General features: G+C 43.3%; 1 protein-coding gene and 1 non-coding gene across 2 annotated transcripts; one reads left to right on the forward strand and one right to left on the reverse strand.

Moving 5' to 3' along the window:
- Positions 1-51: 51 nt before the first annotated feature.
- Positions 52-21,238, reverse strand: LOC142786685 (monocarboxylate transporter 9-like). The gene is made up of 5 exons (XM_075884304.1): positions 21,172-21,238; positions 17,682-17,926; positions 16,325-16,468; positions 10,908-11,795; positions 52-2,368 (listed from the first exon to the last, which is right to left on the reverse strand). Exons 2-5 carry the CDS (start codon positions 17,884-17,886, stop codon positions 2,082-2,084), a joined length of 1,524 nt encoding a protein of 507 aa, XP_075740419.1. The 5' UTR covers positions 17,887-17,926; positions 21,172-21,238; the 3' UTR covers positions 52-2,081.
- On the forward strand, positions 4,935-5,015 carry TRNAT-UGU (transfer RNA threonine (anticodon UGU)). The gene has a single exon. It is a non-coding gene; the product is annotated as a tRNA-Thr (tRNA).
- Positions 21,239-27,278: the final 6,040 nt, after the last annotated feature.

The following is a 27,278-nucleotide window of genomic DNA, read 5'->3' on the forward strand; positions in this document are numbered from 1 at the left end:
TCAGCACTGGAGTGTTCGGTGTCTTTAGGAAAGCATGAAAAATGTCAAGAATATGTTCAAGAAAGCTTTATTTTCTTAATCATCACGCCACCAGGAATTGAGAATGAATACCGAAAATCAATATTAAAGCTTTCATGACACATATGCTCAGGTATACCCAAACTTCTGCTAGCTGAATGCAATAAGGTCAGATGTTTTACTGCTGTTTTTATGTCTCTCACGCTAATAGAACACTGGTGGTCCAATGGTTACTGTCGTTTGGTTACTGTGCAAAAAAATAAAATTGGCAGAATTGGTATTTGCATGGACCCCAAGAAAATCAACGACGAGCATACAAAAACACAGCACTTTCAGTTCCACCTCCAAAAGCGTGAAGATTTTCAAGGAGCATTGAATGGTGCCACAATATTTAACTGCTTGAGCACATATTCTAGCTTCCAACAGATTCCATTTGACAAACAGTCCTATATCTACGCTTTTGATACTCCTTTTGATGGGTACCACTATCTTCGATTGCCCTTCGGTATAGCTTCAACGCCTGAAATTTTTGAATGAACGATGAGTCAGGTATTTGAGGGCCTTACTGGTGTACACGTGTACATAGACAATATTTTTGGTGTGGGAAGAAAACAAACAGGAACACTATCAGACTAATCAATGTCATAAAAGCAGCCGAAAAATCTGTCTTTTTCGGCTCCTTTCATGACAGTGCGATGCTTAAATATCTAAGTTTGGTGTTTCAAAAATTCAACTCCTTGGCGACAGCATTTAACAAGACTGAATTTCGTGAAAACCAAAAGTTGTCAATAGCTTTTTGAAATGCCAGAACCAAAGAAAAAAAGTGATGTTTAGCGCACGCCCAATACAAAATCTTTGCTTCATTTTGTAGCTAAGTCTCTTGAAAAGATGCCTTTCGTGGACGCGGTGCAGCATGACCACTCCGATAGCTTTGTGGGAGATGTATGTAGGCGATGTTTTCGTGTCTGACACAGATATGATCGTGAGCAAGAACACTTATCATGGAAATACACAGACACTGAGCCTCGTAGAACGATAAACGTTGAAAAACAACTGCAGTAATTCGATGAGTAATCACTTCATTCATCTGACAGAAAACAAAATAATATGATTGATTGATTGATTGATATGTGGAGTTTAACGTCCCAAAACCACTATATGATTATGAGAGACACCGTAGTGGAGGGCTCCGGAAATTTAGACCACCTGGGGTTCTTTAACATGCACCCAAATCTGAACACACGGGCCTACAACATTTCCGCCTCCATTGGAAAACAAAATAATATGTCTTCATATAGAAAACACTCTAGAATTTATAGAATTAGGCCGCTGTTCGTAGTTATCATTGTTTCTGTACAAGTAATCAATACAGTGGTGTTTAAAAACAGGGGAAAGAACGCGCACTGCTCGTGAAAATCAGATTGTTGAAACTATAAGGTGCGTAATATTAACAATACGTAGCGTACAAAGGAAGATGCCACAGGCCAGTACTGTGCGGCACTATATACTTCAACCCTCGTGACTTCTTTAGTCAATACCTCATCATTGTGAACGCTTTTTCTTGCGTATGATCTACCCCGCGTAGTATATATATATATCGTAGATTTTTTACTTGTGTACTAATGTTATAGCTTCACTGTGGTCTCGGGCTGATGCCCCTTAAAGTGGCTTAAGGCTTGCATTTCCAACAAATTTGACGAAGGCCGTGCCATGGCCGAAGTTTCAAACACAAATGTTATGCGCTTTTCGTAAGTGTGCTCCTGTATATCTTTCACCAAATATGCGCTAGACTGAATTGCGTATGTCGCAGGGGAACGGCAGTCATGGTTTCGCAAGGTCATGAAAAGTCGTTTTGCTTGAACGACATTCATGTAGCCGATATGTAAGCGTAAAGGTTCTTATCGAACGAGTTCCCGGTATCGAATAAATTGTGTAACAACCCGTATTTCTCAGCTTTCCCATGCTGCCGTGTGCAGTCGCTCTTTTCTTAACGAACTGAACATCTAGGCACTTAATGGGATAGGAGTTAACTTGTTTTCAACGACCCACTAATGCGCGAAGTCTCATGATAAACCACTATGGCACACCAGAGTCGGTTTTGGCGTGTTCGATGCTGTGTATTCTTCTTCGCTGCAACCAGGCTCCATGACCACAAAGCCAGGGTTACAGTAAATGGCATGACCCGCAACAACGAAGGCTTCCGTCGCTCCCTCTGCAGGTGGCTGCCATGCCTTGCGCTTACGGCTCTCGCTCAGGCACACGGCTATCCAAAGAAAGCCCAACACGAAAAGGCCGCACGATAGGAATCTGTACATGTTGTCGTAGGCACCTACGTTGTCTCGGAAATAGCCTGCAGGTGAAATAATATGCAATATTCCGTTACGTCTCACAAAAAAATATTAAGGTAACAAGAAGAAAACAACACTAACAAGCAAGCCATGTAATTGCGAGCGGAGGAGCCATTTGGTTTACCGCATGTTTTTAACGATCACTGTCACCATGTTTAACGCTGTTTCTGCACTTGAGCACGATGTAAATGTGGCCACCATGGTAAAAAAGTTAGGCCCACACTGTTTAGCTTCGAACTGAAACAGCTTAGTAACTAATTATTCACTGCCTCGATAAAGACTCTGTGCACATTTCCTGTCAGGGCCTGAATGAAAATCGGATTGCTCTATTCAAACACATGTATTTGACAAATCCCTGTGATGTCTTAACCACTGATTCACTATATATACTAGAATATTGCACAGTTGAAAAGCATTTGTAGCAAAAAAAAGCTAGTTTAGATTACGTTTATTATTGATCTATAAATTTATTTTTACCGTTTCTCACAAGAACAGGAAGCTGCATTTGGGTGTTTAATTTCTTAATGAAATAAACGTCACACCACTTGCAAGGGTATTTGTTATTGCATATGAAGCGGAAACCTATGCAATATGAGTAGGAGATACTCATTTTTCAAAACAAGATAGGCCTTGCATACGTGTACAGGTGGTGGCTGCAACATTCCAGACAGTGCAGTAAGGTCCGGTGGGGAGCTTTCTTGTCTAGGCTGTGAAACGACTGTCCTAGCTCTACATGCCTTTAGTGATACCTTAGAAGCTGTGTTGCCCTAACTGAAAGGTAAGGGTTATTATTTGAACAAAGTCTGGTGTACATGAAATTAATTGCAGTAGTATAGAAAGCGTAGCTAGTTGGTACGGATGCATTTTTTAATGCAGCGCCAGATCGAGGAAGACGGATGACGGAAGAAACAGAGACGAGGGCTCACTCGCAAATGAAAGTTTTAATTTGAAGAACACAAGAACGTGATAACATTCACAAAAATAAAAAAACGATGAAAAAACGCTTATCAACATTTTGTATCAACATTACGCAAAAGGAATTTAAAGTAACATGTATCGCCTATTGACACATGTATTGAGAAGATATGCGAACTCTTTTTCTGTGAGACGCATGCTTCATCCGTTTGTTTAACATGGAAAACTACTACCACTTCCGCAGTTATATGAGATCCATGTTTTGAATAATTTCTATATCGCTGAAAAGAGGTGAACAGCCACACGTGCTGCAGGGCGATGCCAGATGCGAAGCGTTTGGATTCTTGAGCGAATTTCTGTGCTCTCTTAAGCTCAGTCAACACATCGGCCGCTCTGCCCCATGTATGGCCGACCATATGCAAGAGAGATCTGGCGTACGATACCGGGCTTGCAGGGCACCAAAGTGGAAACGTGATTGATTACATATTTTTCCTTGTTTTTGCTTCATTTTTTCTCGAAACCATTGGAAAAATTCTAGAAAGTTTTTCAGGAGCCGAGAAGGCTGATTTTTCCGCATACCTGTAACCGACATGGCTCAAAGTATTCGATAGTTTGTGTAAATACAGTAGTACTACTACTGTTTTGTAGAGAAGCGCCGACACAAAAATTTCGTCTAAACATAAATCACAGATAGATAGGGATAGAAGCTTTCTTTGTTAAACGAATGGATGAAGCATGGATGAGTAAAGCTATGATGCATGTCACGGACAAAAAGTTTGCATATCTTGTCAGCACATGTGCCATTAGGTGATGACATATGCAACAATTCATATTATCTTTAGTACTTCCGGGCAAGGTAAATACGCTTCTTTTTTCGTGATTTTTTTTATTATTGTTCTCACATCCTTATGTTTTCCGAATGATCCTCATAATGCTTGGTGCTTTAGAAAAACTAGGCGTGTCAGCCATTTTGTGTTGGGCGTCGTCTTAGAATTGTCTGCTATTATACCGAGGCCAAGGAATGACTTAGCCATAGTCATGGGTGGAGCTTTTGTTAGAAGAGATTACGGCTGCTTATTTTGTCATCCATCACTGAACGGTTAGCGACCCTATTGTTGTGGCAGAAATTGACTAAAACACAATATCGGAGCTCTACGCTGTTCAAAACTAACGCGGAAAGCAGCTGCATGAGGCATAAGGCTTTGCAAAGCTGGAATGCTATTCTAAAGCGGTGGGTGTTTCTGATCCAGCCGTGAGCAGGTTGCTCACGGCTGGTTATTTTCTCGCCCACTTTTCTTTCTTTTTATTTACATACCATTGGTTCTAATAACTTTCCATATACATTCTTTGGCATTATTGTCTGTTAGATCTCAATAATATTGTGTCAAAACACGGAAAAGGGAGCCCTTAGGTATACACTTCTTTCCCTTATTCATTAACGAGGGTCTCGTACAGGCAGACTTAGTGTCATTAGGTTGTATACGAGGGACTATTCGTCAGCTGCCCGCTCGTAATAAGTTCACGTGCCACGTGACGCCACAGAAACGCATAAAAGGGTGTTTAACATTCACCGCTTGGCTACAGATGGCGCTGACTGACACTTCCACGTCTAAATTCAGATATAAACCCGAAAAATTGGATGGGTGGAAGGCCGCTGTGATAGCTCAGTGGTTCAGTGGTTAGAGCATCGAACTTGTTATTCGAAGGTCGTAGGTTCGGTTCCTGCTCACAGCTGGTTATTTTTTCACCCACTTTTCTTTCTTCTAATTTACATTCCATTGGTTTTAATAACTTCCCCTACACATTTCTTGGAAATATTGTCGTTTAGATCTCATTAAAATGGTGTCAAAACACAAAACGAGCCCTTAAGTATACACTTCTTTCCCTTATATATATATATATATATATATATATATATATATATATATATATATATATATATATATATATATTTAAGCGACATTGTTTCTTCGGGACCCGAGCAACGCAATGCAGCCTTCCTCGAACCATTTCTTAAACCACACATATCTGAACAACCTTGGCAGTAGCATGTGTTCTATGTTTTGAAATACATTAGGCATGAGCATGTGCATGACCGTTGCACCACAAACCAAACAAAAATACTGATCTCGCGTTCCGGCTGTTTATAGAGATTGACGCAATTCATGCCTATTTAATTCACACTAGTGGTTTATAATGCCTTTCGCTCGTAATCTATCGTACGGAAATCAGTATTACGGGTCTGGTTTTTTGAACGATATGTGTGTGCGTTAAGTGACGTATTTTTTTTGAAATGTTGCGTTTTTTCCTTTGCCCACGCACCGGAGACGTGTATTATCGCACGTCACGAGCTAATGAGACCTGCCTACAAGCATACAAATACCAGCGCTCAGCGAAAAGACGAGTACTACGATCAGCGTAGGATGGCTCGATGGCAGCGTTTTTTCGTATAGGATAGTGACAGCGTCCAGTACTTGAACCATTATGGGGCAACATCCCACAACGCGATAACTGTTCTTTTAGACCTAATGTCCTTACGCTTTCGTTTAAGAACGCTCTCATAGAGACGCCGTACTCATGTACACTGCCAGATACAATACGGCAACGTTCTACACAATAATAGCTCCACTATTTAAATTATTATGCAAGCGGTGTGGCCAATGAGTCTCACCATTTTGTACGAAGAACTCTGGTATTGAGGCACTCTATATCTACTTAACCAACCGCGCCACCTCTAATGAAACTCCGTAACACGCATCGTCTTCACAGTGCACGCTGATCAAACAATTACAAAGCTTGCAAAGCCGTGGCTATACGAACCTCTGCGATCGGGTCTCGTGTGGAGGCACTGATTTACCGTGAACGCGGTAAATCAGTGCCTGCACTCATGGCACCGTCTGTGGCACCGTGTACACATGTTTCTTTCCGTTAGTCCTTGTTTTCATCAATCACCAACAACGACAAATCCATGTTGATATATCATGTACTCTCGCGCACGTGGACGCCAGCCATCTGTTTGAGAATAGGTGTATTGCAAATAAAATGTTCGGTAGGGCTAGCTAATTTTGCCCGACAGCAACTAAAAAGCAATAGGAATTGATCTTGAAGAGCACTTTGGCTGCGTTGGCCATTTAAAACCAAAAGACAGGGTCTATCTTGCTGAATAAAGAAGTTCGCGCCTCTCTAACATTTTTGTCCATTCGGCTAACTGGCAAGTTCAAGCACAAATAGTGCAGCTTTGTTTGCGGCATCACTAGGGTTTCTTCGTTGCCTTAGCAGTCCACGAAGCATTGGGAAGTCAACACAGAACTAAGAAAAAGTATCAGCAACTAGAACTTGAAGGGCTCCGATATTCGACCGGTTTCACTTTTGGTTTGGTTTGGAAAAACTTTATTGACAAGTCCGAAGGCGTGCGCCCTAGCACACGGCGGGCCGCTCCCACGATGGGACAGTAAGGCCGAGCCCTAGCGCCGCATCGTGGGCCCTCTGGACAGCCCAAAGTTGCGATGTTATGTCTGGACTCCGGAGAGCGGAGTCCCACTTTCTGGACGATGCTGTATCGGTGCCACGTACCGAAGGGCACTCCCAGAGCATGTGGTGTAAGGTGGCTAAACCGCCACATTTTGTACACGAGTTGGTTAAATAAACATCAGGATAAAGCTTGTGAAGAAAGGCAGGGTTAGGGTACGTTTTTGTTTGAAGTAATCGCAATGTAAGCGCCTGCGCTCTATTTAGCTTCGCATGTGGAGGTGGGAAGATTCTCCTATCCATAGCGAAATGTTGGGTTATTTCATTATATGTAGTTGGCGGATCCCTGTTTACGAAATCTCCAGTTCGACCCAAAGGTCCTCCATGGCCGCGGACAGCTAACCCTCGCGCCCTGGAGTGGGCCAACTCATTGAGATTTATGATCCCTCCGTCCATGTTTCCCATATGAGCTGGGAACCATGTAATGGTATGGGTTGTAAGCAACTTATCACCGAGTATATTTTTGGCCTCTTTGCACACAGCTCCAACACTGAAGGCACGAATGGCAGCTCTAGAATCGCTAAATATGTGTTCATTACGCTGATCTAAAAGAGCCAAGGCGATGGCAACCTGCTCAGCTGCATTGGCAGTTCTGGCGCATACCGACGCCGCATTAATTGTAATGCCTTTGTGGTTGATTGCCACTACCGTGAATCGGTCTCTCTGGCCATCATATTGCGCCGCGTCTACGAAACAGGCCCCCCCGTCAAGATCCGCAACTTGGCGAAGAAGGGCCCGAGCGCGCGCTCTCCTCCTTCCAACATTACGTTGGGGATGCATGTTCCGCGGGGCAGGCGAGACAATGATGTTTTCCTTCTGATCCCTCGTCAACCCTTGGTACAGAGTCTCAATCTGAGCTGGTGGCGCTCTACAAAAAAAAACGATGAATTAAGTTTGAGGAATCGTCTGCATATAGCGCTGAACATTTTGAATATCCCGCACTGATATGATACCATCACACTTCAAAAAGCAACACTGCAATTGTTTACCCTTAGATCTGTTATGCATCGTCGTGTATGATAACTCTAGTGATTCAGTTAACAAAGGTTCCAAATGATAAACGTTAGCCCTCGAGCATGATTTTTTATTGGAGCAGTGTACAGAACGAACACCTCCTCTATTTTAGCCAAATGCGCCTGACCGAACTGTACACCACCCTCTCATCCAGACCTTTCGTGCTCTCACACATCGCCTAGCATTCGCGTGTGCTTCATGGTTATGGGGGAGAGAGCTCCTGATTCATTGCCTCATGACGGAAATCATATGAAGTAATCATTCGCTTAGTTGTGTACAGGTCCGTGAGGTGGCGTCTTGTATTTTTTGTGCTTACATTATTGTTGGTCAGGCTGGCTCTTCGATACATACGTTGTTTTGAGATAGCGTATGGTCATTCACGACGCCTTGCGGCCAACTGATGGAAAAGCGTCATTGGAAGCGCTGCTGTGGGATGCGGTTGCGGCATCGCTTGGAGCCACAAAGAACGAGCATGACGGAACAGATCCCACAGACCGATGGTGTTGGAGCTGGAGATTCATCTATCGCATCTACGGGGGAAAGCGCTCGGATGCACGTGTGATGGAAGCAGCGCCACTCATTATGTAGTATCGCATCACAACCTCTCCTATAAGTAAGGCGGACCGATGGCTCCCGTTGAAAAGCACGCGCTTGTACTGGCATTGAAAGAATTAAAGAAGGCGCTGACAGAAGACTATATGGCCAAATTCGGCACCCATATTTACTGTACGCCTTTGCTTTAGGTAGTAGATATTGCTCAGTCTATACAGCAAACGATGACATTTAAGTGCATTTCCTTCTCAAGATATTTATTTTGACTGGCTAACCTCCCTGTCCTTCCTCGTTTATTCCTCCTCCTCCTCCTTATTTTGACAATTTGCACGTACTTTTGCTACTATACTTTGCTGTCTGCGAAGAGTGTATGTTCAGTAATAGTGAAAGGCGACTTTATTTTCCATCACTTTATTAGGCATCATTCCTGTATGTTTAATTGAAATATAAGTTTTAAAACGCGCATATTTGTTTGTAGCAACTTCTGCTCCTAACTCCTTTTATTAAAGTATTTTACGGAAACAATCATTGCCAAGGTTGTGTATTAGCATGATGGCGTTGGTACCGGAATATCATTAGGTCATCTAGACAAAGCCAACATCAAAATACACAACAATAGCAATCAGTGTTTCTTCAGGATAGGTACGTCTTTAAAAATCGCCAAAATACTTTTACTTCAGCCAATAAAGTGATTTATGAATTTATCATTGTTCAGGGTAAGCCATCTTGCTTATTCATAACTGCTCTCTAATGCATGGAAACACACACAAAAAAAACCTGAATAACATGCGTTACTATCGCCCCACGCATTCGTAGAAGGAGGGCCCATTTGTCTATACTTCAGTAGCACAAGTTCACTTGAACGATACACATTTTTTGTACGGACACTGAGGAAAGTTTGCTTTTTGCAAAACAACTTTCGCTACCGCATGTCGTAAAGTGATATTCGGGCTAAAACTTGTGCAAAACAGCAAACTAACAAAGAGTTATTATTAAATTCTCCAAAAAGTTTATTTCACGGTATCTTGGAATATTATTGAGATCTTAGATGGGGCTCTTCTTTGCTAAGCATACAAAGTGAAGTCGGCGTAACCTGAATGAATTTTAGGTCAGTGAATCGACACTCAAAACTAAGCTTAGATAAAGTTATCTACTAGCTGGCATATTGAGAAGAATACTGATGTCTGTATACTTAAGTACAATGAACTGCGTTCTCAATGAAAATATGAATATTTAAGTTCTAGATGTTTTAGTCCGCTCCACGTAGCAGTTGAAATTATTGTGGCCACATTAAATGTAGAAATTTTCTCAAACACGTTCCAGCAAAATGAAAAGATGGATGTGGAAGCGTGAGAAAAAGATTCTGTTGTTTAGCCTATGCATTTAAATGCACTACGAAACTCCTTGATGCGTAAAAACATACACGGAAAAAAATTGACAGCCCTTAGGTCATCAATTTATGCCCCATACCTGCATATCTCACGCCTACTTCATATGCCCCTTTTATATTGTGAAGTGCGCGTCAAAGCTCTCAACGACCTAGTTGAAAAGGAAAGTTACAGTTTTCGATGAAGGTGAACGCAATGCTGTTAACTCGATAAATTGGAAGCGTTCGTTTTGCATCGTCTGAACAAGCTCACTACAATCGACAAAGCGAGAAAAAACTACCAAAGTCCTGCGTAAGCCGTAATAGTTCTAGATGGAGTGGTCAGTGTTTTCAAATATAATATTAAAGTAGTCAACTGCTAAAAAGAGCTGAACATAGAAGCTCATTCAGTAAATTGAAAATTTTTTTGCGTAAGAAAGTTTTCAGAACTCTGAATCACCACTAGTTCCTGCGCTTGTTTAATCAAGGACCATGCAAATGATTGCATAGTATGAAATTTTTATCCCGTAAATGAACAGCGGCATCAGTCGTTCTTATGCAGATTTTCTTGCAGTGTTCTTCCACGTTTTAAGTGAGTACACTCTATAGACTGCTGATAAGTTGAGTTAAAATTCATGGAAGAAAGATTAGTCACTTTTTGCAAGATCTACATGAACCTTGGTACCCTTAGAGATTCTAAAATTTCACTTATTTGTTAACGTCCTTTTTTCTCGTCGCGTACAATAGTGTGCTCGAACCAATATGCGATTATGATTTAGCTGGCGTAACTTTCATTCATTTGCTGCATTTGTAAAGAAAAAAAAAGAGCGAGAAAAAGGTAGCAGTGAATCTCTACATTACATGTTCGAATGATAGTACAAATGTAATTCTTACATGGTAATAAAGTATGACACACAATGAAGACCCTAGAGTTCAAGATCAAATTATGCGGTCAAGAAACCTGCCAGTGCGAGGATGACCGATTCCGGGGAATGATTTGGAAGACTATAGTAAAATATTTTCATTATTCACTCCTGTTCTATGTAATCAAGGCGAATTTTGTTAAGGGTTCTAGAAGTAGTAGTCGGGTTCATTAAAACGTTTTCTTCCTTGTTATGGAAAATGTTTAGTCAACGAAGTACATTACCAAACACAAATATACCTACCTATAAAAAGTGGCTTCATGATAAACAACGGACCGGCAACCGTACCGACGATACCATAGCTGATGGGAAGCCTCTGAATGCCCATGTAGTCAGCCATAAGAGTCGGATACATGGTGACGCTGCACCCATTCGCCATAGCGAGGCACAGACAGGCGGCCAGGAGCTGGTAGTAGTCACACACAAGTGGAAACACTTGAAGCACTATAGCCAACCACAGGTAGGCGAACATGGCCAGAGTACTGCGCGTCACGTACCCCCTGTCAGCCAGCAGAGGAATGCACAGGCGTCCGAACGTGTCAGTCATGGAGAAAAGTGGTATAAGTCCCACGGCTGCTTCCAACGACGTGCCCCTGTCGATGGCAAAGTCAACGATCGTGGCCATGAACACGTCAAAGTTGTAACCAAACAAGATATACGTCAACATCACCACGTAAAACATGGGACTCTTGAGCACCGTGAATCCATGTCGGAGGCTCCAAGGATTAACGTGTCTTTTTGCTTTCTCTTTCGCGTTAACGTTATCTGTGTCACTCGGAAGCACGCCGTTCTGGGTGCTGTTTGATTGCTCTCCTATGGCTATTTTCTCAATTGTAAACACTTCTTTGGCATGCTTGGAAGCCAGTTTGTCCTCAACACGTTTGCGGCGAATCCACGGCGGCTCTTTCAGGAGGAGACTAATGGGGATCACGTGACCGACAATAGCACCGAAAATCATCATGCTGCTCCGGAAGTTGTACGTCTTCTCTAGGTACAGCAACAACCGTGGAAACACAAAGGCAGAGCTCGTGGAGCCAGTGTAAGTGATGCCGAGTGCGAAGCCCCTGTACTTGTCGAAGTACTGGTTGATGAAGACCGGAAGAGTCATGAACACCAGGCCTGATCCTATGCCTTGAGAACATGCAAATCAAATATACGTTGTATGAGCATGCGTTTGCCCAAGGGTGATTGCAAGAACAATGGCAGGCTGCTTTTCTTTCTTATTGTGCTGACGACATCAAAGGAAACGAATATATGTCGCCATGCGTGAGTGAAGACTGTACATTTGACAGAGCATCATTGGGCGTTTACATGTTAAACTAAGAAAACTGAGAAGAGTGGCAGAAAAGGACACCTATCTGGATAGGGCATGAAAGTAAGGCTGTATATCCAAAGCGGCTGGTATACGGCTTATTTTTCTTTGAAGAATTAGCCAGACACGATGAGAAACGTCAAATTTCGAATATTTGTTTTTCATTTCAGTCAAAACATGCGGCTTACCTTCGGAGTGCTAAAGTAAACGTTCGAGCTAACTAGCAGTACCCAAGAACATTAAGCAAACAAGCAGATAATATGCAGATGAAGCACAAGACATCCGTAATCTAGTTCATTTTGATGTTTTTGCGATTGCAATTGCAACAGCTGTTGCTTAGTGATATCATAACCCGTTTACATATTTTTAATGCGCTATCATATACACGTTTTAGAGACAGTCCCTGTCAGAAGCGTTTGCAGGCCTCGAAAACAAGCCACTTTCCAAAATATTAATTTTAGAATGCCGGAAAGATTGAGCTTCATGCCGAAGTGCGATGAAGGCCCCATTGAAGTTTCTGCCACCAACCCGCTTCGTCAAATGATCGTGACGTTCTAGTGCGTGGTGTTCGCGCTTCCGTCCGGCACTCTCTCTCTCTATTTTTTCTCCATATATATATATATATATATCTCATTTCAATTTCTTTACTTTTCTGTCGCCTATTTTACCTTCCCCGGGCATGGTAGCAGACCAAGTACTTGTTCACCGGTTAACCTCTCTGTTTTTCTTCATAACATATCTCTAACTCTCTCTCTCTTATGCTTCACTCACAGCGCTTGAAACTGCAGTCGCACGTGAGAGTACAGGTGCCTCACACAGCAGCTGATAGAAAATTGACCTAAATGTGCTAACTTTGTATAATGTCTGAATTCAACAGTCATACAGGGATTACTTAGTAGACTTTCAAATTCATGCTCACTGCGAGCTCTTGATGAGATAAGTTCTCGAAATTCAATCAAGGATTGCGTTAGAAACTTAGTCATTAAAAGCGTTAAAACAATTTTTAAAGACGGCGGAATCACTTTCAAGTGTTAGTAAATAACAAACGTTCATTTGTGTAACATATGACATACATATCATGCGCAGTATTATACACATGTTTATAAGGACCACATGAGGTTGCTACTACATTGTGCCAGTTGGATTGAATGTTAACAAGAAACAGTATGACATAGTTTTTTTTACTTTCAAACATTTTCTTATCTTTCTGTCAGCTTTTGATATGCGCGAATGAGAGTGTTTTTGCTTATGCGTGCTCAGCTCTTTTATTTCCCGAGTACTGCTCGTTATTTTTACTTCAAAACATTTGTTCAACTTTCACTCAAATGCTTAGGAGTAGGCCGGCACCTTGTGCGCTAATATCTCCTTATATAACGTATCAATAAAAAAAGGAAGGTGTGGTTATTCTTGGAATGCATGACCGAAACAGCAGCACATTGATGCAGCACGGTTGCTCGGGCTAATAAACTATGCAACGTCTCCTAGCTGACATTTAAACTACTTATGAGCTCGGACGACAATGCAATGTAACACTAATTTCTACCGCTACACACGATGCGTGTTAAAGCATCGAAACCTTACGAAACGGCAACATGCAACTAAGCACATGTGTAAATAAATGGATTCACATCGGTAACATGTCCAACTGAAAAAACTACGAAACTGCTTGGGGTTGTTTATGATGATTGCGTATGATGATTGCGTTAGATGATTGCGTATCATCATGACGAAAAGCAGAGGTACGTGGACGAATATTTTGAGTTTTATTGTATATTTTTGCAATTTTTATTTCTTTCATTTGAGCTGCACTTACGCTTATTTTTTTAAACCATGTATATAAGCAGTATCGATACGCTCGCTTACTTGTTTACTTATCATATTCATATGGGTTCAATGTGAAGCATTCTAAAGGTTAGATGCTACAATAAAAGATAACATGTAGAAAATGAGCTAGCGAAAACGCATAAATACGCATTGTTACCTATTAGTTTCGGTTATCAGAAAATTACAAGTTGTCAGATGGGGGGTGGACTTAAAGTAAAGATTGCAAATAAAACGATCGTAGTAAGTGCATGACGAACCGTAAGGTAATTTTGTAGGTTTTTCGCTCTCAAACTACGGTGTGCTTGTGCATCGCTGTAATGAATAATTGTGGGATTTTCAACCAGCTGCGTTTCTTTAATGTTCTCCTAAATTAAACCAAATCAGCCTCTACCAATTATTTTGGGAAGTGAGTACGCTCTCCCTTTCATCAATTATTCCGAAACATTAGCACACGTTAAGAAAGCACTTTTACGCAACAGTGTTGCTGTAATCATTGTGTCATTTGTTGTTGTAGTTACTGACTCCCCAATTGACTGCCGCGGCAGTTTCTCGAAGCCATCGAGCCGTAAAGGAATTGCTGGGATCTGTTGTGCGCTTTAAGCAATTCCTCTTTTATGTCGTCCGGACGAGCGTGATCTATCATACACTGTAGAGGGATGTCTCGAGGAAAAGAAGCTACGTCAGCAAGCGTCATCACGGCGAGCGTAAGTTACCAAGCGCAAATGTTCCCTTATATTTCGATTTGCATGTGTGAGTGCACCTACTGTGTAATGTTACATTATTATAAAGCGTGGTGGCAGTGGCACCACGTGACCGCACCCTGTGGCAAGAAGCACCTCTAATGCAAACTCCGCTCTCAAATGATATCAGCTGCTGGTTATTAGAGTGCTCTCAATTTTCTGGTGTTCAACACCATGCTCAAGATACCCGGTCAGGGGTGAGCATAAATCTCGTTTTGAAAAAGAGAGCTTGACAAATGGCAACAATGCTTTTCGCGTTTAAACAACACTAAGCGCACACGATTGGCAGATTTCGCATATAGTTCATAGCATGTCTGCAGGCCACCGGGTATGTCCTCTACAAGCTAAAGAGGCGCTTGAAGGCCCGAATGAATCATTATTGTCACTTAAATAGCTTTGGATATGAATAATTGAAGCGTAGTCAATGAATTACTGTAAACAGCGTTGTTTTCAATCTCGTGTTAGAATTTGTTTTCGTTTCTATAGGTCAGCTGTGAAGCCTAAAGCGTTATTTCTTAAGCATACACTTTTCCAACTCTCAATATACTCTCGATAATCCACAGCCAATGAGATCTCGTGTTTTCAATTGGCTGAGGCAAAATGTTGTGATGTCTTGATATCTTTCGTGCCCTGTAAGGACAGCTCATACAATAAATCATTTTCCAGCATTTGGTTCTTCCTAATTTTCGTCTGCTCAGTGTCACTAGTAGAGTGTGGGTTATTCCTCGGAATCGACGCTTCAGGAGTAAAACAAACAACAAGCTTACGCGATCACTTCTCCTAATCGAGACTTCTGTGCGGGCTAAAATGATGTAATTTTCTTTTTCACTGCTTTCAGAATGTTTCTGCGTTGGGCATGTTTACTCATCGAGTTCATAAGAGATCTCCTGGTTGCTATAATTGTGGTCGTGTGTATGTGAGCTATACTGCTGTGTAGGAGCAGTTAGCAGTAAGCGAGAATAAAACTGCTAGAAGCGTTTCGCGAACAAAACTCGTTTGTTTGTGGACGTTGCCTTCATTCATGTAAATTATCATGTGATCCCCACGTTCAATCTATGCCAATGATACTTATAATAGAAATTGCGTAAGACTGGTTTGCCTCCTGAAAAATGCTGTGACCAGCCTCCCGTATTTTCACCACCACAAAAGAATTTCTCACAAGCGTTGCAACACTATTCATAGCTTGTGCGCACTTGACATGAAGCGCAATGGTACGCTCTGGCGCTTCGCTCCAATGTGAGGTTGATGTGTAAAAGTTTTTCGATCACTGCTCATTTAATGGTAAAACACTGTCTTCCGCACCTAGGGTTACAACGAGTTGGCACCACAGTTGGTCAACACTGTATCTCGGGCACCTTGTATTATTTGACAAAGACTGTACAAGTAGTTGCCTCTAATAAAAAGGTGCATGTGCGGGAAACCCGAGTAACACTGTGAGCTGTACCGCGAGCAGCACTTAAAGGTGTAACAAATTGCGTGATGCACCTGTAGTGTCCAATAGTTAAGCAGCATAAAAGCAGTCAAAGATAACTTCCGTAAGGAGAACTCATTTAGAACACTCCAATGAAAGACAAATGCATTGCGATTGTTTATATATCTTCGCTAAAAATCTCTATTCCACCATATTTATACGCGCCCAAATCGACAATAGGGAATTAAAAGTTATGCTACGGATCGGAAACCTACTAGCTTCTCAATTCAATGAATATATTCTGAAATAACAGATTCTGACAGTGACTGTTCCGCGCATCCCTATTAAGAGTGCGAGTCGTTTGAATTCTTACCAAAAACTATTCCCTGAGTCACAGCCATCCATATTATGCTCGGTGCGAAACTTGAAGCAATGATTCCTCCAGCCATTATTATGCTACCGGCCAACATGACCGGTGGCGGTGTGTATTTCTGGCTGAGTGGCCCAGCCACGAGTCCTGCATAAATAAAGTAGAGTCATACGTCATCCATAGACTAGTCTAAAGAGATAACTATCAAGAAGGTATAACCTGATTGCGGATCATTCACTATTGCAGCTTTATGTTACCATGAACACTATGAACAGCATCAGTGAGTGGCGGAATGCTGATGCCAACATAATTAGGTAAGCAGACGTGCACTTCATAGGAGCAGTGCAAAAGATTATCGCACGGCCGTTGGATAAAAGAAATGCTATTTGGTGGCAGTGCTGACTGGTAGCACAACGCTCCTGAAATGCTCATATAGTGTCGTTCTTGAATTGGTTTATGGTCTGTTCTACTTGCTGCGGCACCACCCGTAGTCGTAGATGCTTCTACGCGCGTTTCATTAGGAGCCCGCCGGGAAAAGGCATTGTAAGCGACAAAATACTTTTTTCAAATGATCTGTGTCATTACTTCTGAAAATCATGAGTTTTAAACTCGTACTTGCAGTCCCATTTAGATGGTGACATTTTGTTTAGCTCTGTACATAACGTTTTAAACAAGGGCACACTCGTCAAAACGGTGCCTTCTCTCTATATCTTCTCGTTAGTCACCTCCATCACAAAAAACTCCATTTTAGCCAAAGAACGAGCATATGACAGAGTGCTTGAGCCGTAGAAAGCTTGGTATCTTTTTTGGGTTCGATGATTTTGCACTGCACAGCGGAATACTTTCAAAATGTGTTCGTCACCTGTTCTCCTGAACACCCTTCTTCTCCACGTCTGTTGTCGCAGAATAAGCTCTGGTCTGACTTTAAATGACGCCGATGTTTATCCCTGAGTCAGTCTTCTCCATTTTGGAGGGAAAAGTCTATATAATTGTGTACCTACTAAACAATGTTTTTGCCAGTGTAGTTTCCCCATGGAAGTCATCCCCGGTAATGCCCAACTTTCTTGAAGAAGTCTGCTTGCATACAACCGAGCATACGGAAGACGACACTATCGTGGAGGCCAGTGGTGCAGCGCCTTCCACTTGCGTCACAGCATCAAACCAAGATAATTTTTATCTTCAATTGGCTAAAATGTAATTTTACATAGCCCCCATATAACTTTTATTCCTCCTGAGAAGTAGGCAAATTGTCGGGATATATAGTGATTTAAGTACATATAAACATTGTGTATTTTTAACTACACACCATCGTTCACTTGCCACATTGTATATTCGAAAAGACACATTTCAGATCCCTCACCAGCCATATTGGCCATGGCTCCCATGAGGCAAATAGGCCAAGCTGCTTGACCACGGTCCGCTTGGAATTCTCTCATGATTCCGATGTAAAGGAAGCCCGATGACCGTATGGTGGCGGAAGTGAGGAATGTGGTCATGGCGCAGATGATAGCCACGTACCAGCACTGGTCCACGCCCCGCGGAGCTGCTGCTGCCTTGACTGCCATGTTTGACTGACTGGCTCTGCGTTCGCCTTCCGATGGCACCCTAAAATGTAGATCGATATTGTAGTAACTACTAAGGCTGCGAGACAATACACACATCACTTTCACGTCATGCGCGGTGCCTCCTCGTTAAAGCAGCTTTTGATCACGTTCCCCATTTATTGTGAGTGGCGTCAGCTTTGATACACTGTTTTCCAATCAGAGGTAGAGCACAAAAGGAACCCCTATGCGTAGCATGCATTGAAACTGCCTCGAAATGTACCGCAAACAATTCAGAGCACCTGCACCAATGCGTAACAAGGTTGTCGTAGCTAGGCGAAATATACAAGAACCTCGTTGATATGTTCACGGCTTATGAATTTTGGGGTGACGCTAATTTTTCTGGCGTTAGGTCTAAAGCTCATTAGGCTGTGTTGTAAAGAAGTACGGTTGTTTTGCATCATTTTTCACCCATCACGTTCGATACGAAGGTACGCTACCATGCATGACGGCAGTTATAGCCTGAGAACAGAACGATGACAAAGGGACAAGAAGGAGACTTTGTCAACCTTCTGTTCTCGCACTATTTCTACCATCGAGTCAGACCGACTAGCCCAAACTGCCACACTTCTAAGCTACCATGCAGGTTCGAACAGGTGCGCCGCACGCTGCTGCGGAAGACATGGCAATCACGAGCGACCACGGGAGCCCAAACCCCAGCATTCACGCCGCGCTGCCACTTTGCCAGGAACAAGAACTCATGCCGTAGTCATGATTTGCCACCAGGGGTGTGTGCTATCCTCCTTGTTTGTGCATGCCAATCTTGGAGGCCCCAATGCGAGGACCAAAAAAGGAAGGGTGTACACCTTTGGCGAACGAGCTAGGCCTGGCAAGCTCAACATGCACGATTTTTGAGGACGCGGCAACTGTTCAGTGTCCATGAGAGTCTTTATTTTTGAAGAAACCGCTGTAAAAACAGCCCTCGCAACACCGCGATAAGAAAATAAAAGCAACACGGCCTCTAAGATATTCAGGTTTTTATCAATCGTGTGAAAAAGCACTTCCTAGGTTGCTTTTTCCGCATTGCTGTAGTGCCTTGTGAAACAGCATAAGATTGGGTAGGGGCTGCTTGCTGTTACGGGTGACTACGCAATCAGTCCCACCCATGCGCCGTATGTTCGTGGTGTTGCTGCCACATGAAAGAACCACTCACCAGGCTCCCAAATTAAAAAAGAACGCAAGATTCTTTCCTGATATTGCTCGTCCATCTTGGCGCACTACTGGGACGCAGACAGTAGTTCCTATGACACCTACAGAGTACATGCTCTCTATTTAAGTCAACCAATCAATCAATCAATCAATGAATGTTTCTTTATTAGCATCAGAAATGTACATTGTGAGCAAGTATGCAGGAGGAGGTCCCAAGGTAGTAAACCGCAGGCGTGACCTCCCAGGTTATTACAGTAAAAAAGCTAAAATACGAATAACGAAAGAGCAATATAGGCAAATTATCACTCGTGATTTGCTCCAGCACTACTTTGCCATGCAGCCGTACATTTGTTCTTATTTGTCTCACATGAATATTCTGCACAACCAACCGATCAAGCTTCATTTTTTGTGTCTACAGCTGCCCAAGCGGCAATAACAGCGTGCAGCCAAGAAGCGCGAAATCCTGATAGGCTACAATGTTTTGGGCTGGTATCGTTCACGTGCTTTCAAAAACTACGGGGAAATGAGGATGCGAAATACGGGTGGTAATAAAAGATCTCGTTATCCAGTGACAATTGTATCGCGAATGAAAAAAGTAGTTCAAGTGAGAGAGAGGTTAATAAAAGAGTAAGAGACAAAGAGGATGCTATTTTCTGCCTATCGTAGAGGGTGCACGGCTCAGTGCCTTTAGGGCTGGGTGGAAAACGAAGTAAAGATGATACGATGCGAAGAGGGAAAGAAAAAGAGAAAGACATGGCAAGAGAACGTCTTGTCAGTACAGTCAGTAGAACGAAGTGAAAGCATTCGTCTATAAGGTGGCAAGGTCCACAGACGCACAGAACTCGAGGAAGGCTCAGAGGGCTTGCGTCTTCAAGCGCGCGACAAAAAGGATGTCATACACTGTTGTCCCAGACGACTGACGAAGCGATCACGCCTCACCAGCACGCAGCGCTCTGTAACCAGATCAGGACAGGAGCAAATAATATGCTGGAGCATTTCGTCGTCGTCGCATCTTCGGCACTCGGGTGATGAAGAGCGACTTGCGGAATACATCAGTGCCGCAGGTCAGGCGCTGCCGGTACGCAGGCGACCCAACAACCGACGCTCGCACTTGTACAAGCTGGTCTCGGGAACGGATTACGGGGGCTTGCCGCATGCCACCCGAATGCCAGGGTGGCCTGTTGTAGGAATGTGCAGTCATTTCCGGGAGCAGTTTGACTGGGCTACCGCCTTGGTGATAGTTCGCGGTAGTGTGCTGCCTTAGCGGCGGCGACCACCTCTTCTTTTCCAGATATTCTAACTCAATGTTCGAGGGAGGCCACGGGGAGGGCAGGCACACACCGCTATCTTCGATGACGGTCACTTTGGCGTGCAGTAACGCCACAGTGTGCGTGTGTGCGCACCAGCCAAATTCTCTTCACCTTCGTCTCAAGCGTCTTCATCTCAGATCTCTCCGTAACAATATTCAACACACAGGTGTGAGCAAATGTCGTTAACTGAATTAGGAAAGTTCAGTCTTTTTAGGGCTGATATGGAAAAATTAACCGTTTTGCTTGAAAAGTGATCCGTAGCACGGATCAAAAAGTTTTAACGAATATCCGTAGAGCTATCGGATCATTATGCTATGTAGGCACTGAAGTTTACAAGCATGCTGTCTTCGAACACGGCCAAACCTGCACATATATCACACTGTGATTCCGAACACTGCCTTTCACAACGCCCATGCAAGTATCAAAGCAAACGGACGTGGGCGTACAAAGTGAGTGGCTTTTTTGTTGTTTGAGGAAACGCGAGCAGCAACACTATAGAGCGTGGTGTTTCAAGAATGCTGGCCTAGGTATTCATAGAAAGCTTCCGGAGTTATCAGCTTGCTCAGTCGTTGGAACCGTTATTGATTAGTATCTTTTTCTATTACTTTCACTCTTACCAGCAGGTCTTAAGAAATGAGATTCGTATGCTATCCCACCGCCCTCAACACCACACTCTCTTTCGCCATTCACTCTCATTACTCTCATTTGCTATTGTTTTTGCTGTACGAGGAACGTGAAGACTTCATGGCCCGCCAAGGTGCACCAATGGTTAGAGTGCTGGGCTGCTCACCTGGAGGTTCTGCGTTCAATTCCGGCCAGGTTGGCGGCATTTTGATGGAGACAAAATAGTTGAGGTCCGTGTGCTGTGCGTAGTCATTGCGTGTTAAATAATACTAGTGGTCGAAACTTGCGGAACCCTCCACCACGAGGTCTCTTACAATTACATGTTGGTTTTGGGATGTAGAACTGTAAAAGTACGAGTAGTAAATAATAATAATAATAATAATAATAATAATAATAATAATAATAATAATAATAATAATAATAATAATAATTTATTTTGGGGTTGTTTCTAAATCTTGGCAGCTGAGCAATAAATCCTGGCATGTTCCCTAAAGAAATCAAGTCTCAAAGAACAGAGAAATAGAAATTCTCGGTTGAGACATCAGTTAAAAACAAGTTAGTCAGTCTTAAATTGTTCGCGCAAGCCCGCAGGGATACATAAAGCAAGACAAATGGGCGCCCAGTTGCGCCCGTTTGTCTTTTTTTTTTTTTGTCTCCCTGCGTGCTTACTCAAAAATTTCAAGATGAATATGTTCCAATTAAACCGAATCGCAGTTTTTCTTAAGTGAATCAGTCTAACGGATTGTCAAGTGAGGAAATGCACTAGGGGATAATGTTCGTTGCTGCAATGCAGTTTTCTATATATATGTTGAAATGAATCAAAATGAGCGAAAAACTACACACAACCTCTCCCTGGCGCGTGCGCTCATTAGCTTGAACGTTGTTTTTCGTCCACTTTGCTTCATTTGAACGCGTGCTATATTACCGCACAACAGTTCAAAGCAGCAAGCACTCTCTCCTATGCCTTCGTCAGAAAAATTGTCAGCTGCATTTATTTAAGCATAAGGCAATGTAATAAGAAAACGTCCATTAAGCTCCCGTAGTGAATGCAATTTTGCACCTGGCGAATACGGCTACACAACCATACAGTACATGCAGCTAAAACTTGTCACAACAGATAAACGTTATGATTACGACACCTGCTGCTTGAATAGTCAAAGAAAACCTAAAGTATAGCGGCGTTCCCACTGTCAGCGCTATAGAGCATTGAAGTGAGCAGAACTCATCGCACGCTTCTGTAGCATATTAACAGTCACGCAAAACAATCCAATGCACGAATACTCCTTTGCAGAGCACTCTAATCAGCCCCCTTTTGCATGCCTCGTCGTCCGGGTGAACATCATTACTTGTAGTTACGGCCACTCTTCGCTGTGCCAATTTTTTTGCTTAAGAATAGCATGCGGGAGCTCGCACAAGGAAGAATGAGTGTACGGAGACATAGTAACAGACAAAAACGTAAACGCGGAGCATGATGCCCAGTTTCGCAGTGAATATTATCAAAGCAGGTAATGGTTTGCGTGCTTAACATCAAAGAGTTGGTACGCTCAAGCGCAGCAGGTCACGTTTTGTAAAAAAAATGGCACTCATATACTCATTTAATGAAATCGTTCATTGTTTTGTCAAAAATAGGACGCGGTTGCATTTGTTCGGTTGGTGTAGTGTTGATGTCACACCACAGCAGCAATCACGTGTGTCAGTGATGTTCATCATATCGTTGACGAGTGTTCTTGAAGACGGTGACGTCGAGAGGCTCATGTCGGTGATGTTCTATTGAGCAGTCTAGCTATAGACAGTGCCAATATTCATGGTGCCCGAGCCTAAAGATTATATGCCTACGCTCTCTACGAAGACGGGCCAAAATCATGTCGCTGGCTGTAGCATTCAGTGTGTCACAGTATTTTTGCTTGTAACATTTCCGTTATATATAACAATTATTTCCGTTTATTAGCCTTATGGGGCAGGATTGAAAATACTACTTTTGAAACAACAAAGCTTGCCAAAATAATTCAGTGAGAAAGTTGTAGATTGGTTTGCAAAATATTTTATTGGGTTGTTCTGGCTTTATTAGGCGTAACGCATGAGGCATAAAGCATTAGTTTTCTTTCTGCTTACTTTATACTCCCGCAAAATAAAAGAAGAACAACTCGACGTGCCTACTTGTGCGCCACTGCAAGCGCAGTTCCAGTGTTGCCTAATGTTTAGAGTGCGAACGACCGTAGAATTGACCGTGTGTGCTATTTCGTCAAAGTGGTGGGGATGGTGGTGGCTGCGCGAAGAGGGCCACACAAGCGATAACCGCTAGGTCTGTTTCTCTCTGTCATGAACCGCCTCGGCGGAACCATACCCTTTGTATATGAGATATACGCTCCTATTGTTTAATGATCCTCTGGAGGGAAATACAGCGAATACAGAAGTAGATTTCTTGTTCTTGTTCACCGCGCAGTCGCAGAAGTTCGACGCTTACCCCAGAATGCAGAGATGTTACTTGACTCGTACTTGACTCGTTCTTGACTCAAGACAGCCTTGCCGGTCACCATAAATCGTTCTTGAACTTGCGGATGACTTGAAGGCGACTTGGCTCGGTCGAAGTCAGGACAAGTTTCAAGTCAGCTGCGGGGCTAGCTTAAAAGCGACTTCGTGCGTTATTCTAACATGGCCACATCTCGAATGGACGTAGCGCAGAGTGTGGCCGCTTTTGAGTTTGCTTGCCTCGCCATAAGCGTAGCATTTTTCGAGGCGCACTGCCTGCCGAAGAATCTTGGACCCGCTTTACGTGACCGAGGAAATCCGATGGAGTTGTACGACGAGGAACTATTCCACGCTCGATACAGATTCACGAAGAATGCCGTGCGGCAGCTGCTGGGTATGTTGCCGCTCCGTGAAAGTGGGTAAAACCGAGGACAGCCTGTGCCCCCAGTGTTACAGCTACTGATGGCTCTCGGGTTTTACGGCGCTGGCGCATTCCAAACAGTCACCGGAGATCTCGTCCGCGTACCGTAGTCAACAGTTTGCCATGCAGTAGGAAAAGTTACGCTAGTCATCGCAAAGCACCTGTACGCATTGCTGGTGCGCTTTCCGCAGCCGGCAGCACTTTCTATAGTTATGCGGGACTTTTATGAAGTGGCTGAGTTCCCTGGTGTTACAGGCTGTGTCGACTACACACACGTGCATATTAATTGCTTCGGTGAGGACGACGCCGAAGTGTTCCGTAAGCGCAAAGGCCATTTCTGTTTTTCTTAAACACGACGACAATTTCCACCTATTTCGGTACAAAATTGACTCGGTGCTGTGTCTGTGTGCCTCGTCTATCCTTTCGTCCCGTCTAGGGCACTGTTTCTCGCTCAGATAGCATCGCTTGTAGCACAAGGCTACGTAGAATTCCACACACATAAAGAAGAGGTGCACTTATCACTGGTTTTTTTTATCCGCTTCACCATCATGCAGCGAGACACTGCTGCACCCCGCGAGACAGAATTCTGCTGAGGGCAATGTCCTGGCCCCCGCTTTTTCTCTTGTTCACCAAGCTCAACAAAAGGATACGAATCGCATTTGTTTCAAGAACTTGTTTTTTTTTCATATATGACTGCGACCTAGCCCACTATAGACATGCACACAGGCGAACAGAAAGGCAAATACCATAAAAATCGCGTCACCTTATGAACCAGGTCAGCACAAATACATGCCGTGGCTTTCAATTGAAAAAAAAAACGACGAAAGAACCCAACGTGATGCTTGCTTCGCCTCCGAACAAGCAACCGTGGAGAAACGCGCCGCATTTGGGCGGCCACTGAAACCAGCGGGCAACGAACGCTTTACGGAAGCAACACTGCACATCGCTGTGACGGCAGGCGCCACGTGCCGCTCATTAGCCGTAAAATGGCAGGAATATGCTTGTGGCCCTTCGTTTTTATAGTTATTTTAAAACGTACGGTCTTTTTTTTTGATGTAATGCATGCCTTACGTGAACAACTTCATTATTGCCCTCGTGAGCAGGCGAGCAACGTGTTTCTGCTTTGAAGCTCGTTCTTGACTTGACCAAGCAAGACAGCCTGAACATCTGTGAAACGCGAAGGCTGACTTGGGCGTTTTGAAGTCCGCTGCTTGCTTCACGCCGACTTGCTCAAGTTAAGTTGAAGTCGTGAGCCAAGTAACATCTCTGCATTCGGGGGTTAGTCACTTCGAGCATAGGAGTCGTCTATGTGGCGCGCATTGCAATATCATAAATTTTTGTTTCTTGCTTCACCTTCTCCTTCTGAAGTATGATATGCAAAATACGTACATTCGAGAACATCACATGCATGCACGTGGTATTTTTTCGTGATAGCTTAATACTGCTAGTTTATCAAAAGTTCCGGTGTCAGCATAGTTTGTTGGGCACAAAAAATCATCATCATCCAAATCAGCCGGTCTACAGCCAATGCAGGACAAAGGCCTCTCCATGTTCCACCAGTAAACTAGGTCTTGCGCTTGCTGCAGCGAAGTTATACCCGCAAACTTCCTAATCTCATCTGCCCACTTTACTTTCCGTCTACCCCTAACCCGCTTGCCTTCTCTTGGAATCCAGTCAGTTACCCTTAATGACCAGCCGTTATCCTGGCACCACGCACGTACCCTGCCCATGACCATTCCTTCCCCATTTTTTGACTATGATGTCCTTAATACCCGGCTGCTCCCTGATACACTCTGCTATCTTCTTGTCCTTAGGGTTACGCCTATCACTCCTATTCCATTACTTGCTGCGTCGTCCTCAACTTAAGTCGAACCCTCTTTGTAATCCTCCAGATTTCTGCTCCGTAGGTAAGCACCGGCAAGATGCAGCAGTTATCTTCTTTCCTCTTAAGAGATATTTTTAATCTACCAGTCATCATGTCAGAATGCTTGATGAATGTGTTCCACCCCATTCTTATTTTTCTAGTTACTTCAATCTCGAGGTTCGTCACCGTTGTTACTACCTGTCCTAAGTAGACGCACTCTTTTACAACTACAAGTGCGCTGCTACCGATCTTGTAGCGCCGTGTCCTTCTTAGATTGTGGTACGTTATTTCGCTTTCTGCAGGTTAAATTAAAATCTACCTTTCCGCTCTTTGTGTCTAATTCAGTAATCAAGAGATGATCTGTTCATATAAAGTAAAAAAAACGTTAGAGGACTATAAAGCTTCGCCTTTAAGAGTTGAACGATATAGCAACACCCAGTTCTTCGCGCATACTTCAAACACTTAGTGCATGAAACCTTTTCGTATATGCTATGCTCAAAGGGAATAGGCATAGTGCCTTTTGTATTGGGGTACCCGCTTTTAACCACTGGGCCAATATTCTAATCACATATTCTGAGGCTCGTTGGCAGTACACGTTTTAACCACGCAATATTATTGCAACATATCAAGTTACGTTGTGAAGCATGTATACAAGACGCGTGTGTTTGTGATGCATAAAAGCTACTTTCACTGCATTTTCAAGCAGAGGAAGTTCTTTTCACTGTTTTCCGAAGGAGATGCTCTGCCGTGTGCAAGAACATCCGCTTCCCACGCAAACCCAAACAACCCTTGTTCGGTCCCTATTCGGCTTCAGGTTTTTTATTATTTGCTTATTTTATTTGCATCGCTCTCAATTTTTCGGTCATGCATAAGATGACTTTGCGCTCACAACCAGTGACGCCCGACGCTAGGATTTTGGCAAAACAGGCGCTTTAACGCTACCCCATTAAAAATTTTCCACTCGAGTGACAATCGAGCGCTGACCTTCTGCACCAAAAGCAGATGTTTCGCCACAAAGCCACGGTACCGTTCCGAAATGCTTCGAAAGACAAAAAAAACATCATTTGAAAGACATGTACTGGAAAGAGTTTCCCTAACGCAGTTTGATTACGTGACAAAAGTCTTTAATGGTGCCACGCGCCAGAACATGCAAATTAGCGCGAGGGATTGTTCTGAAGGTGCACCAATTGCAATGCGCTGGGGCATGTATAATCAAAGCTGCAAAAGGATTGACAAATAAAGTAGCTGGGCAGCCTCGCTTGTTGCCCCGCAGACACGTGGTGGGCTTCTTTCCAAAGTAGCAAACGAAGCAATGATGGAGTATTAAGCACCTCATTGTACTTGCAGTAGGCATTGCACGACAACTTGAAACACCCAATGTTCCACGCACAATTATTCGTTTCCATAGGACATGGATAAGGCATGCACTGCAAACCAAAGCTAAGCTGGTATTTGAGTAGGCAGGACGCACGGGGCCCAATCGCGCTATAGTACTCTACTCTTGAACGCGAAGCTCAAG

The sequence above is a fragment of the Rhipicephalus microplus genome, unplaced genomic scaffold, assembly GCF_043290135.1.
Source record: "Rhipicephalus microplus isolate Deutch F79 unplaced genomic scaffold, USDA_Rmic scaffold_28, whole genome shotgun sequence".
Classification (NCBI taxonomy): domain Eukaryota; kingdom Metazoa; phylum Arthropoda; class Arachnida; order Ixodida; family Ixodidae; genus Rhipicephalus; species Rhipicephalus microplus.